The sequence below is a fragment of the Pituophis catenifer genome, unplaced genomic scaffold (genome assembly GCF_029215685.1).
Source record: "Pituophis catenifer annectens isolate HBS135680 unplaced genomic scaffold, rPitCat1.0.hap2 SCAF_1, whole genome shotgun sequence".
Lineage (NCBI taxonomy): Eukaryota > Metazoa > Chordata > Lepidosauria > Squamata > Colubridae > Pituophis > Pituophis catenifer.
The window spans coordinates 13,982,884-13,996,929 of record NW_027256881.1 but is presented as its reverse complement, the minus strand read 5'-3'; the positions used below and the strand labels follow the sequence as shown (position 1 = coordinate 13,996,929).

Genomic DNA, 14,046 nt, shown 5'->3' with positions numbered 1-14,046 from the left:
ATCGGGGAGACGGTCCTTGCGCAGGATGACCCGCTCAAATGCCAAACGGCCAATTGGAGCCATTCTGGATCTGGGTGGTACACAGCCCCTTGGCGCAGAGAGAGACGGCTCGGTGGAATCTCCCACGGAGGAAGCACGGAGAGAGCCACCAGGTCGGCATACCATGGCCGACGAGGCCAATTGGGAGCCACCATCAGAAGGTCCGCACATTCTTCCAACAACTTCCGAATGACTTGAGGAATCAGCGGAATTGGAGGAAAAGCGTACAAAAGGCCGGGGGGCCAGCGGCATCATAGAGCGTTGTGATCCTCTGCCATCAGAGACAGGTAACGTGTCACAAACCTGGGAAGTTGGGCATTCGCCGGATTGGCGAACACGTCCACCACCGGCAGGCCGAAGATGGTGGTAGCTTTCTGAAAAATCTCGGGATCCAGCTGCCATTTTGACTGATCTATCAGTTGCCTGCTGAGCCAATCGGCCCTGACGTTGTCCACGCCTGAGATGTGATCGGCCTTCAGAGATAGGACGTGGTTCTCGGCCCAAGAGAACAGCTTCTCTGCTTCCAGCATCAAGTCCCTCGACCTCGTGCCCCCTTCTTTGTTTATATGGGCCTTGGCTGTGATATTGTCCGTGAGGACGAGGACGTGCTGTTCTTGCAACAGGGGGCGAAAGTGACAGAGAGCCAGGCGAATCGCCCTCAACTCCAAGAGGTTGATGCTCAACGTCTGTTCCAAAGAGGACCAGCGGCCCTGCACCATCTGATTGTTGAGATGGGCTCCCCAGTCCAAGAGGCTGGCATCTGATGTCAACGTCAGCCGATCCGGGATCAAAAACTGTGTACCGAGTAGAAGTTTGGGACCTGTCCACCAGTTGAGGGACAGGGAAATTTGAGGTGGAAGGGAGACCTTGTGGAGAGAATCGCTGCAACCCGTGCGTTGAAATGGCAGCAGGAACCACTGCAACGGCCTCGTGTGTCTGCGCGCCCATGGTACTATCGAGTAACACGAGACCATTTTCCCCAACAACTGAGACAGATGTAACAGAGGGACGGACCGCTTGGATTGAATGAGCCGAATCAAGTTGCGGATGCTCTCCACCCTGTCCGGAGAGAGTGAGACCTGGCCCCAAACCGAATCGATCACCGCTCCTAAGTGTTGGAGAACAGTCGTCGGGTGAAGGTGACTCTTCGGAAAGTTGATCGAGAACCCGTGGGCCTGAAAGGAGCCGATGACAAGGGCCAGGTCCCGAGATGCTTGGTGTCTGGAGGAAGACAGGACTAGAATGTCGTCCAGATAGCACAAAACCCTCACAGGAAACATTCGAAGAGCTGCCGCCACCACCGCCACCAGTTTTGTGAACGTCCTTGGCGCAGATGACAAGCCGAAGGGCATTGCACAGTATTGATAGTGGTCCTCCCCAATCTGGAAACGTAGGTATTGGCGGTGGGCCGGAAGGACCGGAACGTGCAAATATGCCTCCTTGAGATCAACAGACTGGAGGAAGTCGCCCCGTCGAACTCCTGCAAGGATGGATCCCAAGGAGTGCATTTTGAATCTGCGGTAGCGAACCGACAGATTCAGCTGCTTTAAATTTAAAATGGCTCTCCAACCCCCCGAATGTTTGGGGACCAAGAAGAGAGTTGAATAGAAGCCCTTGCCCTGCTGATCCAGTGGGACAGGTTCTATTGCACAGATAAGGAGCAGGTGGAGAACCTCCTTCCGCAAGAGAGCCTCCTTGTCGGGGGACAGGTGGGTCGGACAGCTGACATAACGAACCGGAGGACGTCCCAGAAACTCGATGGCCAGGCCTTGAGATACCGTCCGAAGAATCCAGGCGTCTTTGGTTGAGCGTTCCCATCGGTGGCTGAAGAGTTGAAGACGCCTGCCGATGGGATCCTGCGACCCGTAGTCATTTGCCTTGACGGGCCTGGCGGAAGCCCGATCCACGGAAGGGGCGTCTGGAGCTGTTGGTCCTGGACCTGTCTCAAAAACGCTGCCTATACGATGATCGGTCGGATCCAGGAAACAAACCTCGCTGTGAATAGGGCCCCCTGAGCCCAACGAGGCCCGAAAGGGCTGACGTTGAGAATAGGGTGCGTAGCGCCGTTCTGGTCTGCGGTAAGAGGACGCGGGTATCACCTTCCTTTTGTCCTTGTCCTCGACCAGGACAGGATCTAGGGCAGGACCAAAGAGGTTCGGGGCCTTAAAGGGGGCTGCCGCCAACTTCCACTTTGCTCTGGCATCAGCTCTCCAATTTCTTTTTTTTTTTTTTTTAATTTAATTTATATGCCGCCCTTCTCCGGAGACTCAGGGCGGCTTACAATGCGTTAAGCAATAGCCTTCATTCTTTTGTATATTTTATACAAAGTCAGCTTATTGCCCCCACAAACTGGGTCCTCATTTCACCTACCTTAGAAAGGATGGAAGGCTGAGTCAACCTTGAGCCTTGGAGAGATTCGAACCAGCAGAAATTGCAGGCAGCTGTGTTAATAACAGGGTTCACTAAACCCCTGTGCTATCAAGGCTCTGAGCCAAAACAGTCTGCGAGATGTCACAGAAGAGGCCAAGGCCCTCGAGGCGAACTTCACCGAATTTAACGAGGCGTCCACCGAGTATTCGGTGGCCGCCACAATTTTATTTATATCTTGGTGAAGACATGTGTCTTCCGGCGGTAGTCTTTCTTGAAGTTGCCTCAGCCAAAGCAAGGTGGCCCTATTAAAGAACGACGTAGCAGTCGCCGTCTTAATTGTCCAAGCAAGGGATTGATGTTCCTTACGAAAGGAAAGTTCAGTCTTTCTGTCCTCTGATTTAAGAACGTCCAAAGCGTCTGAAGACAAGAGTGAAGAAGATGAAAGGCTCGCAATTGGAGGGTCTACCACAGGTAAGGCCAATAAGGAGTCCAACTCCGGAGCCCCATAGTATAACTTTTTGTCCAGGCTGGTGGGGCCCATCAGAGAACCCGGTTGAGACCAGGGGGACTGTAGAACATCTGCAAAGAGTTGAGGGCAGGGAATAAAATTCTTCCCTGGTTTGGATGATGAAAACAAGGCCTCATGAGGGGCTGCTGAAGTAGAAGGTTCGGTAGGTGGAACTCCCATATTGGTGGTCTGTCGAGCTTTATGTAGCAATGATTTAAATAGCGAAGGCCGGAATAAACCAGAAAAGGCGGGAGTGTCCGGTGCAAGGCCTTCATCCTCCGAGAATTCCAATTCTTCGGGTAGCTCCTCATCCTGCTCGGATTCCCCAGAAGAAATATGAACCAACCGAGATGGAGACTTGGAACGACCAGGAGCAGCTGATTGGGAAGAACAGGGCTGAGCTGGAAGAGGTTGTTGAAGGACAGATTGGTGAAGGCCCGCAGCCAATATGGAGGACAGGGAATTGGACAACGCCGCCTGTAAGTCCACTTGGGGAGTCAACAACTGACCATCTGGGCCCTGTAGCCCAGCAGCGGTCGGGGTAAACGTTGCCTCTGCCCGACGGGAAGATGGAGCATGGGTTCTGCAAGGCCCAGGTAAGAAACGTCAGGTAAGGACATTGAGGTCCTCTTAGTAAGAGAAAGTCCAGACGGAGCCTGAGATGCGGAAGCGTCACGATCCTCACTGGGACCAGGAATGGCATCAGGTGTCAAGGAGGAGTGATCTTGAGGAAAAAGTTGTTGGCTGGGAGCAAAGACAGAGGCCGAAGTGGCCTGTCTGGCTCTATTGTACTGCCTCTAAAGCGCTCTATGCAGGCGCTGGGCGTCCTTTTCCGCCGCTGCCGAAAGTCTGTGCTGGCAAGACTCAGTAGAAGCAGCAGTAGACCTCCCTTGTGACTTAGACTTGTGCTTGGACGGGGCCCTAGGTGGACTGGGCTCCCTCTCCGAGTCCGAGGACAAATAGGAATCCGCCATCTCAGGAAGGTAAGGTTATATATGTATATATATATATATACAAATCTTTTTCTTTTTTTTCTTTTTTTTCTTTTTAGTTTGTCTTTATGATTTTTTTGAATATTTTGATTTTGTATTTTTTTTTTAAATTAATTAACAGCAAAAACTATATACAGGATACACCCGAAGCCTTGTAAGATGGGGGGTGTGAGAAAGGCGACAAGGAGGCGCAGGAGATAAAGGCCTAGGGAGCCAATAGCGAAGACCAACAGCGTGGTACAGAGCAAACAAGGCTAGCCTCTGGCCCCCGCACCACAGGGACAGCGATGAGGCGGAGATGGGTAAACAAGCGTCCAAAGCAATCAACGTGTAGAGATCAAAGGCCTGCCGAGGAATCACCAGAAAATGGCCGCCAGAACGACGATAGCTCCAAAATGGCGCCCGCAGCTGCACAGGACTGCGTGGGCTAATAGCGGCTAGCTCAGGGCGTGCTCGAACAGCTCCAAAATGGCGCCCGCAGCTGCTCGGGACTGCGTGGGCTAATAGCTGCTAGCTCAGGGCGTGCTCGGACACAAAACGAAGACACCACAACAACGCGCACCTCAGTCCCGGCAATAAACTTCAAAAGGCGCCGCCCAAAGGTCGGACGCCTCGGTCTCTCACCACCAGCAGCTCGGGACAGCGCGAAGCTCCAGAGATCGACGATTGAAGGATCTCGTCAGCGCAGCAAGATCGGCACGAAAGGGAGGCCCGGCTGAGCTAGTCAGTAATCGCTCCAGCAAGCGAGCGTCGAGAAACACATGAGAGCCTGCAGGGCAAACCATGCACGACTCCGGAGCCGCCTCTACGAGAGCCAAATAAATAAAATCAAATAGAATGGTGTGGGGGTGATCACGGCGATCCGCAACCCCCGCGCTCACACCAGCGGCTGTAATCAAGAACAGGGCACTGCCCCGAAGGGTCGGAAAACCCCAGCTGCGGTCTGACGGCCGTCAGAAGCCCCGGGGGAGAACGGATTGGCGCCCCAGGTCCGATTCTTGCTCCCTGCAGCTTTCTTCGAAATAGGCTCTCACTGAGAGAAAAAAACTAAACAAAAATAAATAAAATCCTAAACGCCAGAAGCAGATTCAAGCAAAGGTGAACACGAAGAGAGAAAAACACACCAGTCTTCAGTGACTGAGTGAAAAGACTGGTGCATTATGGGAGTAAGGGGCGTGGCCACAGGACGAAGAGAGATATATTCAAAATATCACCCAGTCAAAAGGAACTGATGATGAAGAAACCCAGCTATGGACTGCAGGAGCAGTACTCTGGAAAAGTTGATTATCCTCAGACGTTGAATATACATTTTTTGTAGTTTGGATTTTCTTTAATTAAAAAGAAAAATACTCAAAACCCATGGCCTCTAGGAGCTTTTATATGACCAGCGATTTAGAATAGGCTATAACATGAAGTCTAACGTATCATCTTGATTCTTCTTAAAATTCTATTTTAACTGGGGTTCCTAGACCAAAGCAACCTGAACTTATATATAACATAGTATTAAGTAGTATGTGGATAGAAAATCAAGCCCTTTACAGAAGAGGCAGGAAACCTTTATAGTGCCTGGACAACTTGTTAGGTTTACACCATATCCTAACATAGGATAAAGATCCATCCAAAGTTATGGAGCCCAATAGACTCACTGCTTCAAATTATTTCCACTTCAAATGAAAGGCAAGAAGAAAAAAAAACTTTGAGAACAGTTTCAAAATGATCAGAGTGACTTTAAGCTATCGATTTCGATAAGCTACTTGTTTCCTATGCTTAGCTACCCAGTGAAGTATTGGTCCTCATGGGCTAGAGGTTTCCCATATAAGTATGAGATCATCTTACCTTATCGTCTGGGGAACACTCAGCATATAAAGGTACCATATTTTTCGGACTATAAGATGCACTCCGCCCCCCAAAAAAGTGGGTGGAAATGTCGGTGTGTCTTATAGACAGAATATGGCCCTGTTTTTGGCTCCCGAAACCCCCTCCACACGTCCTGTTTTCACCAAAAACGGGACACGCAGAGGGTTTGGGAGGCGTGCAGAGTGCTCCTGGGGGCTGGGGAGGGCAAAAACAGGACGCACAGACAGTTTGGGAGGCTTTCAGAGTGCTCCTGGGAACCAGGGAGGGCAAACAAGGGACGTGTGGGGGTTTCGGGAGGCCAAAAATGGTCAAGTTTTTTGCAAAAATGGGATGCACAGAGGGTTTGGGAGGCCTGCAGAGTGCTCCTGGGGCCGGGGAGGGCAAAAACCGGATGCCTGGAGGCCAAAAAATATTTTTTCTTGTTTTCCTTTTCGAAATCTAGGTGTGTCTTATACTCTGGTGCGCCTTATAATCTGAAAAATACGGTACCTTGCAGTATTTCCTGTTAAAACTGGAATTCTCTGTTAGTTAAATTACTTACCCTGAAAAAAGTGAAGCTACTAACTGAATTAAGTGTCACTCAAAAGCAGTTTCTTGGCTTTTTCTTACACAGCGGGCAACTTTTCTTTTGAATTCTCCATTTCTATCTTCCCTCCATTCTTTCTGTAAATTAAAATACAGATTTTGAAAGCATGCATTGTCTCTCCAACCCCCTGGGAAAAATACCCATTATTTTCTTGTATAGTTTAAGAGAAAAAAGTAGCATGTGCTGTTTCAACTAATGTATTCAATGAATTAAGCATACATTTATAAATTGTAGCTTGTTGAGTAACTTCATAGTAAGTATAATTTGCAATTCCATCCTGAACAAATCAAACAAAAACAAAACCAGTAATATAGTTAAATAACAGTTAAAACTGTAAAAAAAACCTATAAAAACAAGAGGTGGGGAGAGAGCATTCCAAATTTGCATACAATACAGCCATTTCACAGGGTCCATGCTTCCATGGGATCCACAGATCTAACAGCAGAAGCAATTTTTAAGGGCCTTTTAGAAGGCTAATAGAGTTGGGGGTCAATCTCACTTCAAGAGGAATAATATTCCATAGGGTGGGTACCACGGCAGAAAAGGCTCTCTTCTCAGGCCCCACCAAACAATGCTCTTTGGCCAACAGGACCCACAACATGCCTCTCTTGCTGGACATGACTGAATGGGTAGATGTAAACAGGGAGAGGTGGTTCCTCAGAGAATCTGGCACCAAACAATATGGGTCCTTAAAAGATCCCCTGGAACCCATCAAGTGATTTGCTGCCACTCAAAGTCAGAAGATTAACTATTAAACACACTTTTTTTTAGTTCAAGCCGTTTCTCTTAAGAAAATATTTATTACAGAAGAAATCTGTTAGTCAAGGACTCAAATTCCTAATTTCTTTTAGCAATGGTAGGAACATTTTTATTTACAAGAGTCATACCGCTGCATCAACATTAGCAGGAGAATCGCCGTTGGGATCTGCCAGCATAGAAATTACACTAATCATTATGGTTTCCACTGTATGAATGGGAAGCCAGCGTTCTTCAGGTTTCTCATAGCCATACTTGTCTTCACCAGGTTCATGAAGGATAGAAATACAGACATCACCATTTTTGTCAACTGCAAAGAAAGAAGGGAAAGATCATTCAGAGGCATAGTGTAGCAGCAAAGATATTTCAGATAACTGCAAAGATCAGCAATGAGCCAATTCTCAGTCATGATCTTCAATCCATCATGTTAATATTATGGAGTGTCACAGAGTGACAGTTTTTTTTTTAATTGGAGGTGTATTGTTTTGCAAGGGTGGCAACTGACAGAAAAACATGACAGTGAAGGCCTTTATGCTTTTTATGGTGATGTTATATACAGCAGGCATTATATAACAGGTATATACAACACAATACCCAATGTCATGTTTCCTCTCAAGTCTTCCTCCAAGAGACTTTGCCCCCTATCTCTTTTTCCTCCTCCCCCTTTCTCTCCCTCTTTATCTCTCATGTATGGGTTTGACAAGAGAGAAGGATAAAATTTGTTATAACATGCTCAGGTGGTATTACCTGTACCTGGAGATGGGTATCCCCGCCACCCCCAGCTCTAGTCCTCAGTGTTTATATACCAGGCAGGAACAATGGATCTGCTGGCCCTTACCACAGCTAGATCAGCTCAGCAGCCACCAAAACCTAAATGCCCATGGAGTAAGTTATTATAATACTGTAATACAATTTGTAAGGTCACAAGTCTTAACTTCAACAGATTGTGTACAGTGTAATACAGTAAAACAATGTACTGGGCTTGACATTTCAAAAATTCATTTTAAATTTCTATGAAATCCCCTTTTCTCTAGCACCACAATGATAGCACTAAGATGGATTTCATAATTTTCAAGGGATCATTCTAGGGGAATTGTGGACATTAAGAAGAAAACAGTGTAGAAAAGTTACCCAATTTCTTTTACAGTCTTCATTTCGGGAAAACATATCTGGTCCATCCTGATTTCAGTGACGAGATCATTCTGGACCAAATATGACATTCCTTTCTAGTAATTTCCCACAGTGATTCCTAATGTAGTTCACATTCATTCCACATATAAGACAGAAAACAACATTTTATCAGACATAATATCTTACCATTTGGATGCCATATTTCTGTGATAAATTTCATTTTTGGCGGCCTGAGAGGATAGTCTTTTGGGAAAGTAAGATGAGCCTTGAAGACACCGCCTTCACTAAAGAAATTAAGAATATTTTCAGTAATTGATTTTTTAAAATGGCAAAGCCTCAAGTTATTTGTTGGCTTGAAAACAGTCACTATACCATCCAAAAGACTGATTATTGATTAAACATATGTTTTTAATCCTTTAAATTGCTTCCTATACATTCAATACTTCCTCAGTGGGAATTAATACTGAAATTTCATAAGCCAGAACTGTGAATTATTTACTGTAATCTCAATTATTTCATAACTAAACCACTCTGCTCTGTATTGCAAATGTCCACTGATTTATATCAAAGTATAAATGTTAAAAGATTCTGATCTTTAATCCACTATTCTCAAACCAAATTTATCTAGCCTTTCTTATTAACAGTATGTATCGCCAAAATGATATGTACAAAGAACGAGACTCTTGCATATCATAAAAACATATATTACATAAATCGTTCACTTTCTTTTTTGCTTTCCATCTCATTATCTTGGCAAAGACATAAACCAAATTGCTAGTCTAACCAATGAATAAGGAACCATAGCTAACACGAAGATTAAAAACCCATGAGAAATATCAATGGCCCAATAGTCAACCAACAAATTAAAAACAGTAGGTTGTTTAACCCACAACTTTGGGCAGTCATTTCTGAATTTGCATATGAGTTTTTGAGCATGTGCAGAAACTCATTTGGTATGATATAAAGCAGACTTCCACAACTTAAGCATCAAAATTCAATTACTAAAATTCTTAGCAATGGCCATATTCGCTCAGAATTGGGTGTGTGTGTGAAATTCAAACAACTGAAGGGCACCCAAGTTGGGGAAAGCCATTCTACAACCAAAATGTTTGCTATTAAAAAAAATCATACTCTCCCCCACAATGTTTCTGTTAAGGGAGCATCTCTCCAGACTTAAAGGAAAGGAAAATAGTAGTTTGTGTGAATGCCCAGATGAACATTTGAAGAATGAAAATCACGAGCAGTTTGTCATTCTTCTTCATGGCGTTAAGTATCATACAAGGGTGAACAGGAAGCCCATTTACTGTAAGAAAGGAAATCCTATACAGTGAATGGAATGATAATGCCTCCCTTAAAATCATATGAGCTTTGGCTTAAATCTAGGCAGCTGTTACACACATATGGTGAAGGCTGCAATCAGGCAGACAGACAACAGAGGCCAGAGAAAAACACCCATTTAAAAAAAAACAGATACCATCATGGTTCAGGTTGACTGGTAGCTCAGTCAAGGGGGAAGTACTAACAAACGTGTACTATATCTCAGTATAAATGATAACATCACAAATAAATCTCTAGACATGGACTGAAGAGCTACAGTATAGATCACAAACAAATAAGCACTGTGTCTTTTAAAAGACAGCTGTGTGCTAATGTAGAACACTAAACAAACCCATATAATTAAAGAATTAAACAAGCTTATACATCAACCACCTGCCTGGATAAAAATATTTTGACTGTCAGGAAGAATACAGGAAAAGAAGCAGATAGGCTTTCTTTCTTGGTGGGGGTATTCCAACCTTTGGAATCAGGTTCAGAAAAGGTTCTCTTGTCACTTTCCCATCAAATGTATTTCCAAAAGTATTGGGCTCAGAACAGGTCTACAAGGTTCTTAAAACCGAGACAACCATGTAAGGAAAAATACTCTTGATATCTTTTTGCCTTCTATCTAAATTCCCAGAGCTGTAGCTTAGTACAAGTAGAGGAATTATCTTCCAGAGATCTCTACTTTTACAAAACGTTTTCTTACAGTGATATAATGAAATCCAGATATGGCCCCAAACAAAGGAAAGGTAAATAAAGATGTGTATGTTAAGTCTAAACTTGTGGATAAGGATTAAAAGCAAGACTTAAATATTTGAAGAACATTTCCAGTGTAGCCTACAGCAATACAGATTAAATAAACGAAAAGCTTCCCTGCACTTGGAATAAAAGAATTAGTGGGGTTTCTATGGTGCAGTCTAGGAAACATTTGATGCATAAAAGATGTTGTAGGGCCACCTGCATTTGTACTCTCGTCATCTGTTAAATGAAACTACAAACTTACTGGCAGAGTGCCTAAGAGAGCATTTGGTATGTAGGGGGGTATTAAATGAATAAGCACTATGACAAATGCCTGAACTTGTTCTTGTCAAGTGGTAATTTTAACAAGACAGGCACTTTCAGAAAGTGATATTATCATTATCGGACATTTTCCCATCAGATTCTATCATCTGTACTCCCATTATTTATCACAATTAATATGTAATCATACAGACAAAAGATTGAACTGTCATTTCCTGTTTTGGAAACAGTCATAAAATGAATAATCTTTGTTACTGAAACCACATTTAGACATCCAGATCTTAACTTCTGAAGCCTAGGATGGCACCAAGAGCATGCTAAATATGTTAAATGATGAAATTCAGAAAAAGAAAAAACAAACACATACAAAACCCTAGGTTGGCAAGGTTCATTTTGGCTGCTATCCTGCTTATATGAATATTTGCATTATCTTTATGTATCACTTTACTTTTATGTAATTCAGACTCAGGTTCTGCTCAACATTTAAGCTGAGCCATTATTAATTTATAGTTAAGGCGTTCATTGAAATTATGAGTGGAGTTTCTGTGAATAGATTTTTTTAAAAAATGGTATTCTTGTATTTATGCCTTACACTATAGTGTAACAGATGCTGTGAAGACTGAGCAAAGAGCCTTTGGAATTTACTTAAAAGTATGGCTTGTATTTAATGGGATTTGCTCCTTAGCGTTTTTTAAAAATTAATTTTAAAGTGCATGGTTTAGTTTAAGAGATTTAATTGTTTTATAGTTGATCTTTGTGCAACATCTTCATCTATCTGTCTCTCTGCTTGATCTTTTACTCCTTTCAAATCTTTTAGGGGATGTCTATTATCTGGCGTTCCTACACTTTTGCTCATAATTAGTATTCACAGATCCTTACAATCCATTATTTAATTACCTGGGGGGGGAAGAACCATGATGAAGGGTTTATTTAGAAGTATATGTATATCAGGTGCAGAGAACAGTATTTATATCCAGAACCATACTATTAGTAATTATATAACCTTCACTAAGCAGAAAAGGTGGACAGGAGTTATATGAACCATTTTTGAAGTATTTTTATTCTGTAGAAATATATTCTTAAACACCCTTATTTATGTAATAATAAGGCAATTTTGTATATTAAGCATCGTAAATATGTTATGTTTTAACACATTAACACTAACTGGAACCGGAAACTCTATAGAAAACCCACATGGCTATACTGCTTTGTGACAGCAGTTCTATTGCCTTCATTAAACAAGGACTGTAGAGGTTATTAAGTGAGCACTTCGCGTGACTGTGACTCCTCATTTCCTGCTGGCATCCCCACTGACTTTGCTCCTGGGAAATCAGCAGGGAAAGTCACAAATTGCTATTACGTGATTGTGGATGATGCAGAAATAGCTATAAGTATGAGGTCTGGTCTAACAACCACTCATACAGTGCAGCTGTAAGTTTGAATGGTCACTGAATGAGTGGTTGTTAAATGAGAACTAATTGTAAGAATTATAACATATTTTTTAAATTATACAGTTTAAATTATATATTTAGCCTCCAGTCCCCTAATCATCTTTGTTGCTCTTCTCTGCACTCTTTCTAGTCTCAACATGTTTTTTACATCCTGGTGACCAAAACTGGATGCAGTATTCCAAGTATGGCCTTACCAAGGCATTATAAAGTGGTATGAACAATTCACGTGATCTTGATTCTATCCCTGTTTATGCAGCCTAGAACTGTATTGGCTTTATTGGCAGCTGCTGCACACTGCTGGCTCATATTTAAATGGTTGTTAGGACTCCAAGATCTTTTTATTTTGAATATAGAAACCACACAAAGCATTGCTTCTGAAATTTTTCTATTCTTTGACCAACAAACCATAGAAGACGCTACTACAGGTAGTCCTTGCTTACTGACCACTTTTTCAGTGATCATTCAGTTATGACAGCACTGAAAAACAAGATTTATGACTAATCCTCAAAGTTGCTGAAATTATGTGATTGTGATATGGGTGCTCAGTGACTGGCATGCATTTATGACAGTTGCACCATCCTGTCCTCCTGTGATCAGACATGTTTCTGTTCTTCTCTAATGTTATGCCTATCTATGTTTTATGTGTATATATGCACTGGGAAGCACAGGATTGGCTACATGCTTTGGTCTGGGCCAAGGTTCTCCAATCTTGGCAAGTTTAAGACTTGTGGACTTCAACTCCCAGAATTCCTCAGTCAGCAGAGCTGGCTGAGGAATTCTGGGAGCTGAAGTCCACAAGTCTTAAACTTGCCAAGGTTGGAGACCTCTGCTCTGGGCCATATGACCTGGAGGGAAAAGGAAGGTGGCTTAGAGTGGAATAGTCAGCAATATTCTGAATGGCTGCCAACTGTCTTCCCCATAGGGATACACTGGGCTTTTTAGTGAATTTTTTTTCCTATATAGCTCATTTTCAAATTCGTTTTTTCTTTTATCAGCTTATCCCCACACACCAAACTTGCTCCCTTATTTTTCAGTTTCTGGACAATTATCCTGCTTACAGCCAGACACCACAGTCCCAAGCAACTTTCCACAATTTCTTTCCAACATTCCATTGAATTGGAAACAAATATTTCTCAAATGTGTAAGAAATGTTACATTTCATATGCAAACTTTGTTTCAGCATGTGGATCTCATTAGGTTTCAGAGAGAAGGGAGCTGACTAAAGTAATGGCTTAGCCAAGGTTAACTTAGATTTGCATAATATAATTCTACATATATACATAGCCATTATATCCACTTACAAGGGATAAAGCAATATTATGCAAACCACTGAAAGGAATAAAAGCAGACCATACATGAGATAAGCAAAAGAAAAGGAAATATAAGTAAACATGATTTACTTCAAAACTATTCATTCTTTTTTTGTATTGGCTTGTAGCAACTGCCTAGACAGGTCCCTGCTGTTTTCTTCCCAATATTTTTGAAAGCTGTTTGCTATTGCCTCCTTCCTAGGGCTGAGAAAGAGTGACTGGCCCACAGTTACTCAGCTGGTTTGTGCCTAAGTTTGGATTACAACTCATGGTCTCCAGCATGAGGCCTTAACCATTATACCAAACTGGTTTCATTCAATATATTTATATTCCTCCTTTAATCCTTATAAAACTATCTTTGCTTCTACCATATTCATACACAGTATATTTGGTCTTTGGTTGTTTAACCTTTTTACAACTTTTTTTTTTTTTTTTTGAGAATTTCATCAGCTCCATCTAACTAAAATTTTATTGATTTTCTCCTTCTGTTCAAGCTACAGGACGCCCTAGAGTTACGACCGTGCATTCAGTAACAGTGCTGAATGAAGGAACTTGCGACTGGTTCTCAAAATTCTGGCTGCTGCAAGGCCCCCGTAGTCATGTGAATAGAATTTGAATGCTTGGCAAATAGCTCATACATATGACCAGCTGCAAATGTGCTGCAGTCACGTGATCACCATTTGTGATCTTTCATGATGGTTTCACA

At 43.0% G+C, this 14,046-nt stretch overlaps 1 protein-coding gene across 4 annotated transcripts in view; it reads right to left on the bottom strand.

Annotated features, from left to right (window-relative positions):
• Window positions 1–14,046, bottom strand: part of UBE2G1 (ubiquitin conjugating enzyme E2 G1) — an 87,370-nt gene that overhangs the window by 4,522 nt on the left and 68,802 nt on the right. For all 4 annotated transcript variants that reach the window (XM_070932073.1, XM_070932071.1, XM_070932074.1 and 1 more), the window contains exons 3-5: window positions 8,426–8,523; window positions 7,240–7,418; window positions 6,308–6,429 (exon numbers count right to left, since the gene is read on the bottom strand). In XM_070932073.1, the coding sequence (XP_070788174.1) occupies window positions 6,343–6,429; window positions 7,240–7,418; window positions 8,426–8,523 (364 nt within the window). In that variant the 3' untranslated portion in view covers window positions 6,308–6,342. The remainder of the gene's footprint in view (window positions 1–6,307; window positions 6,430–7,239; window positions 7,419–8,425; window positions 8,524–14,046) is intronic.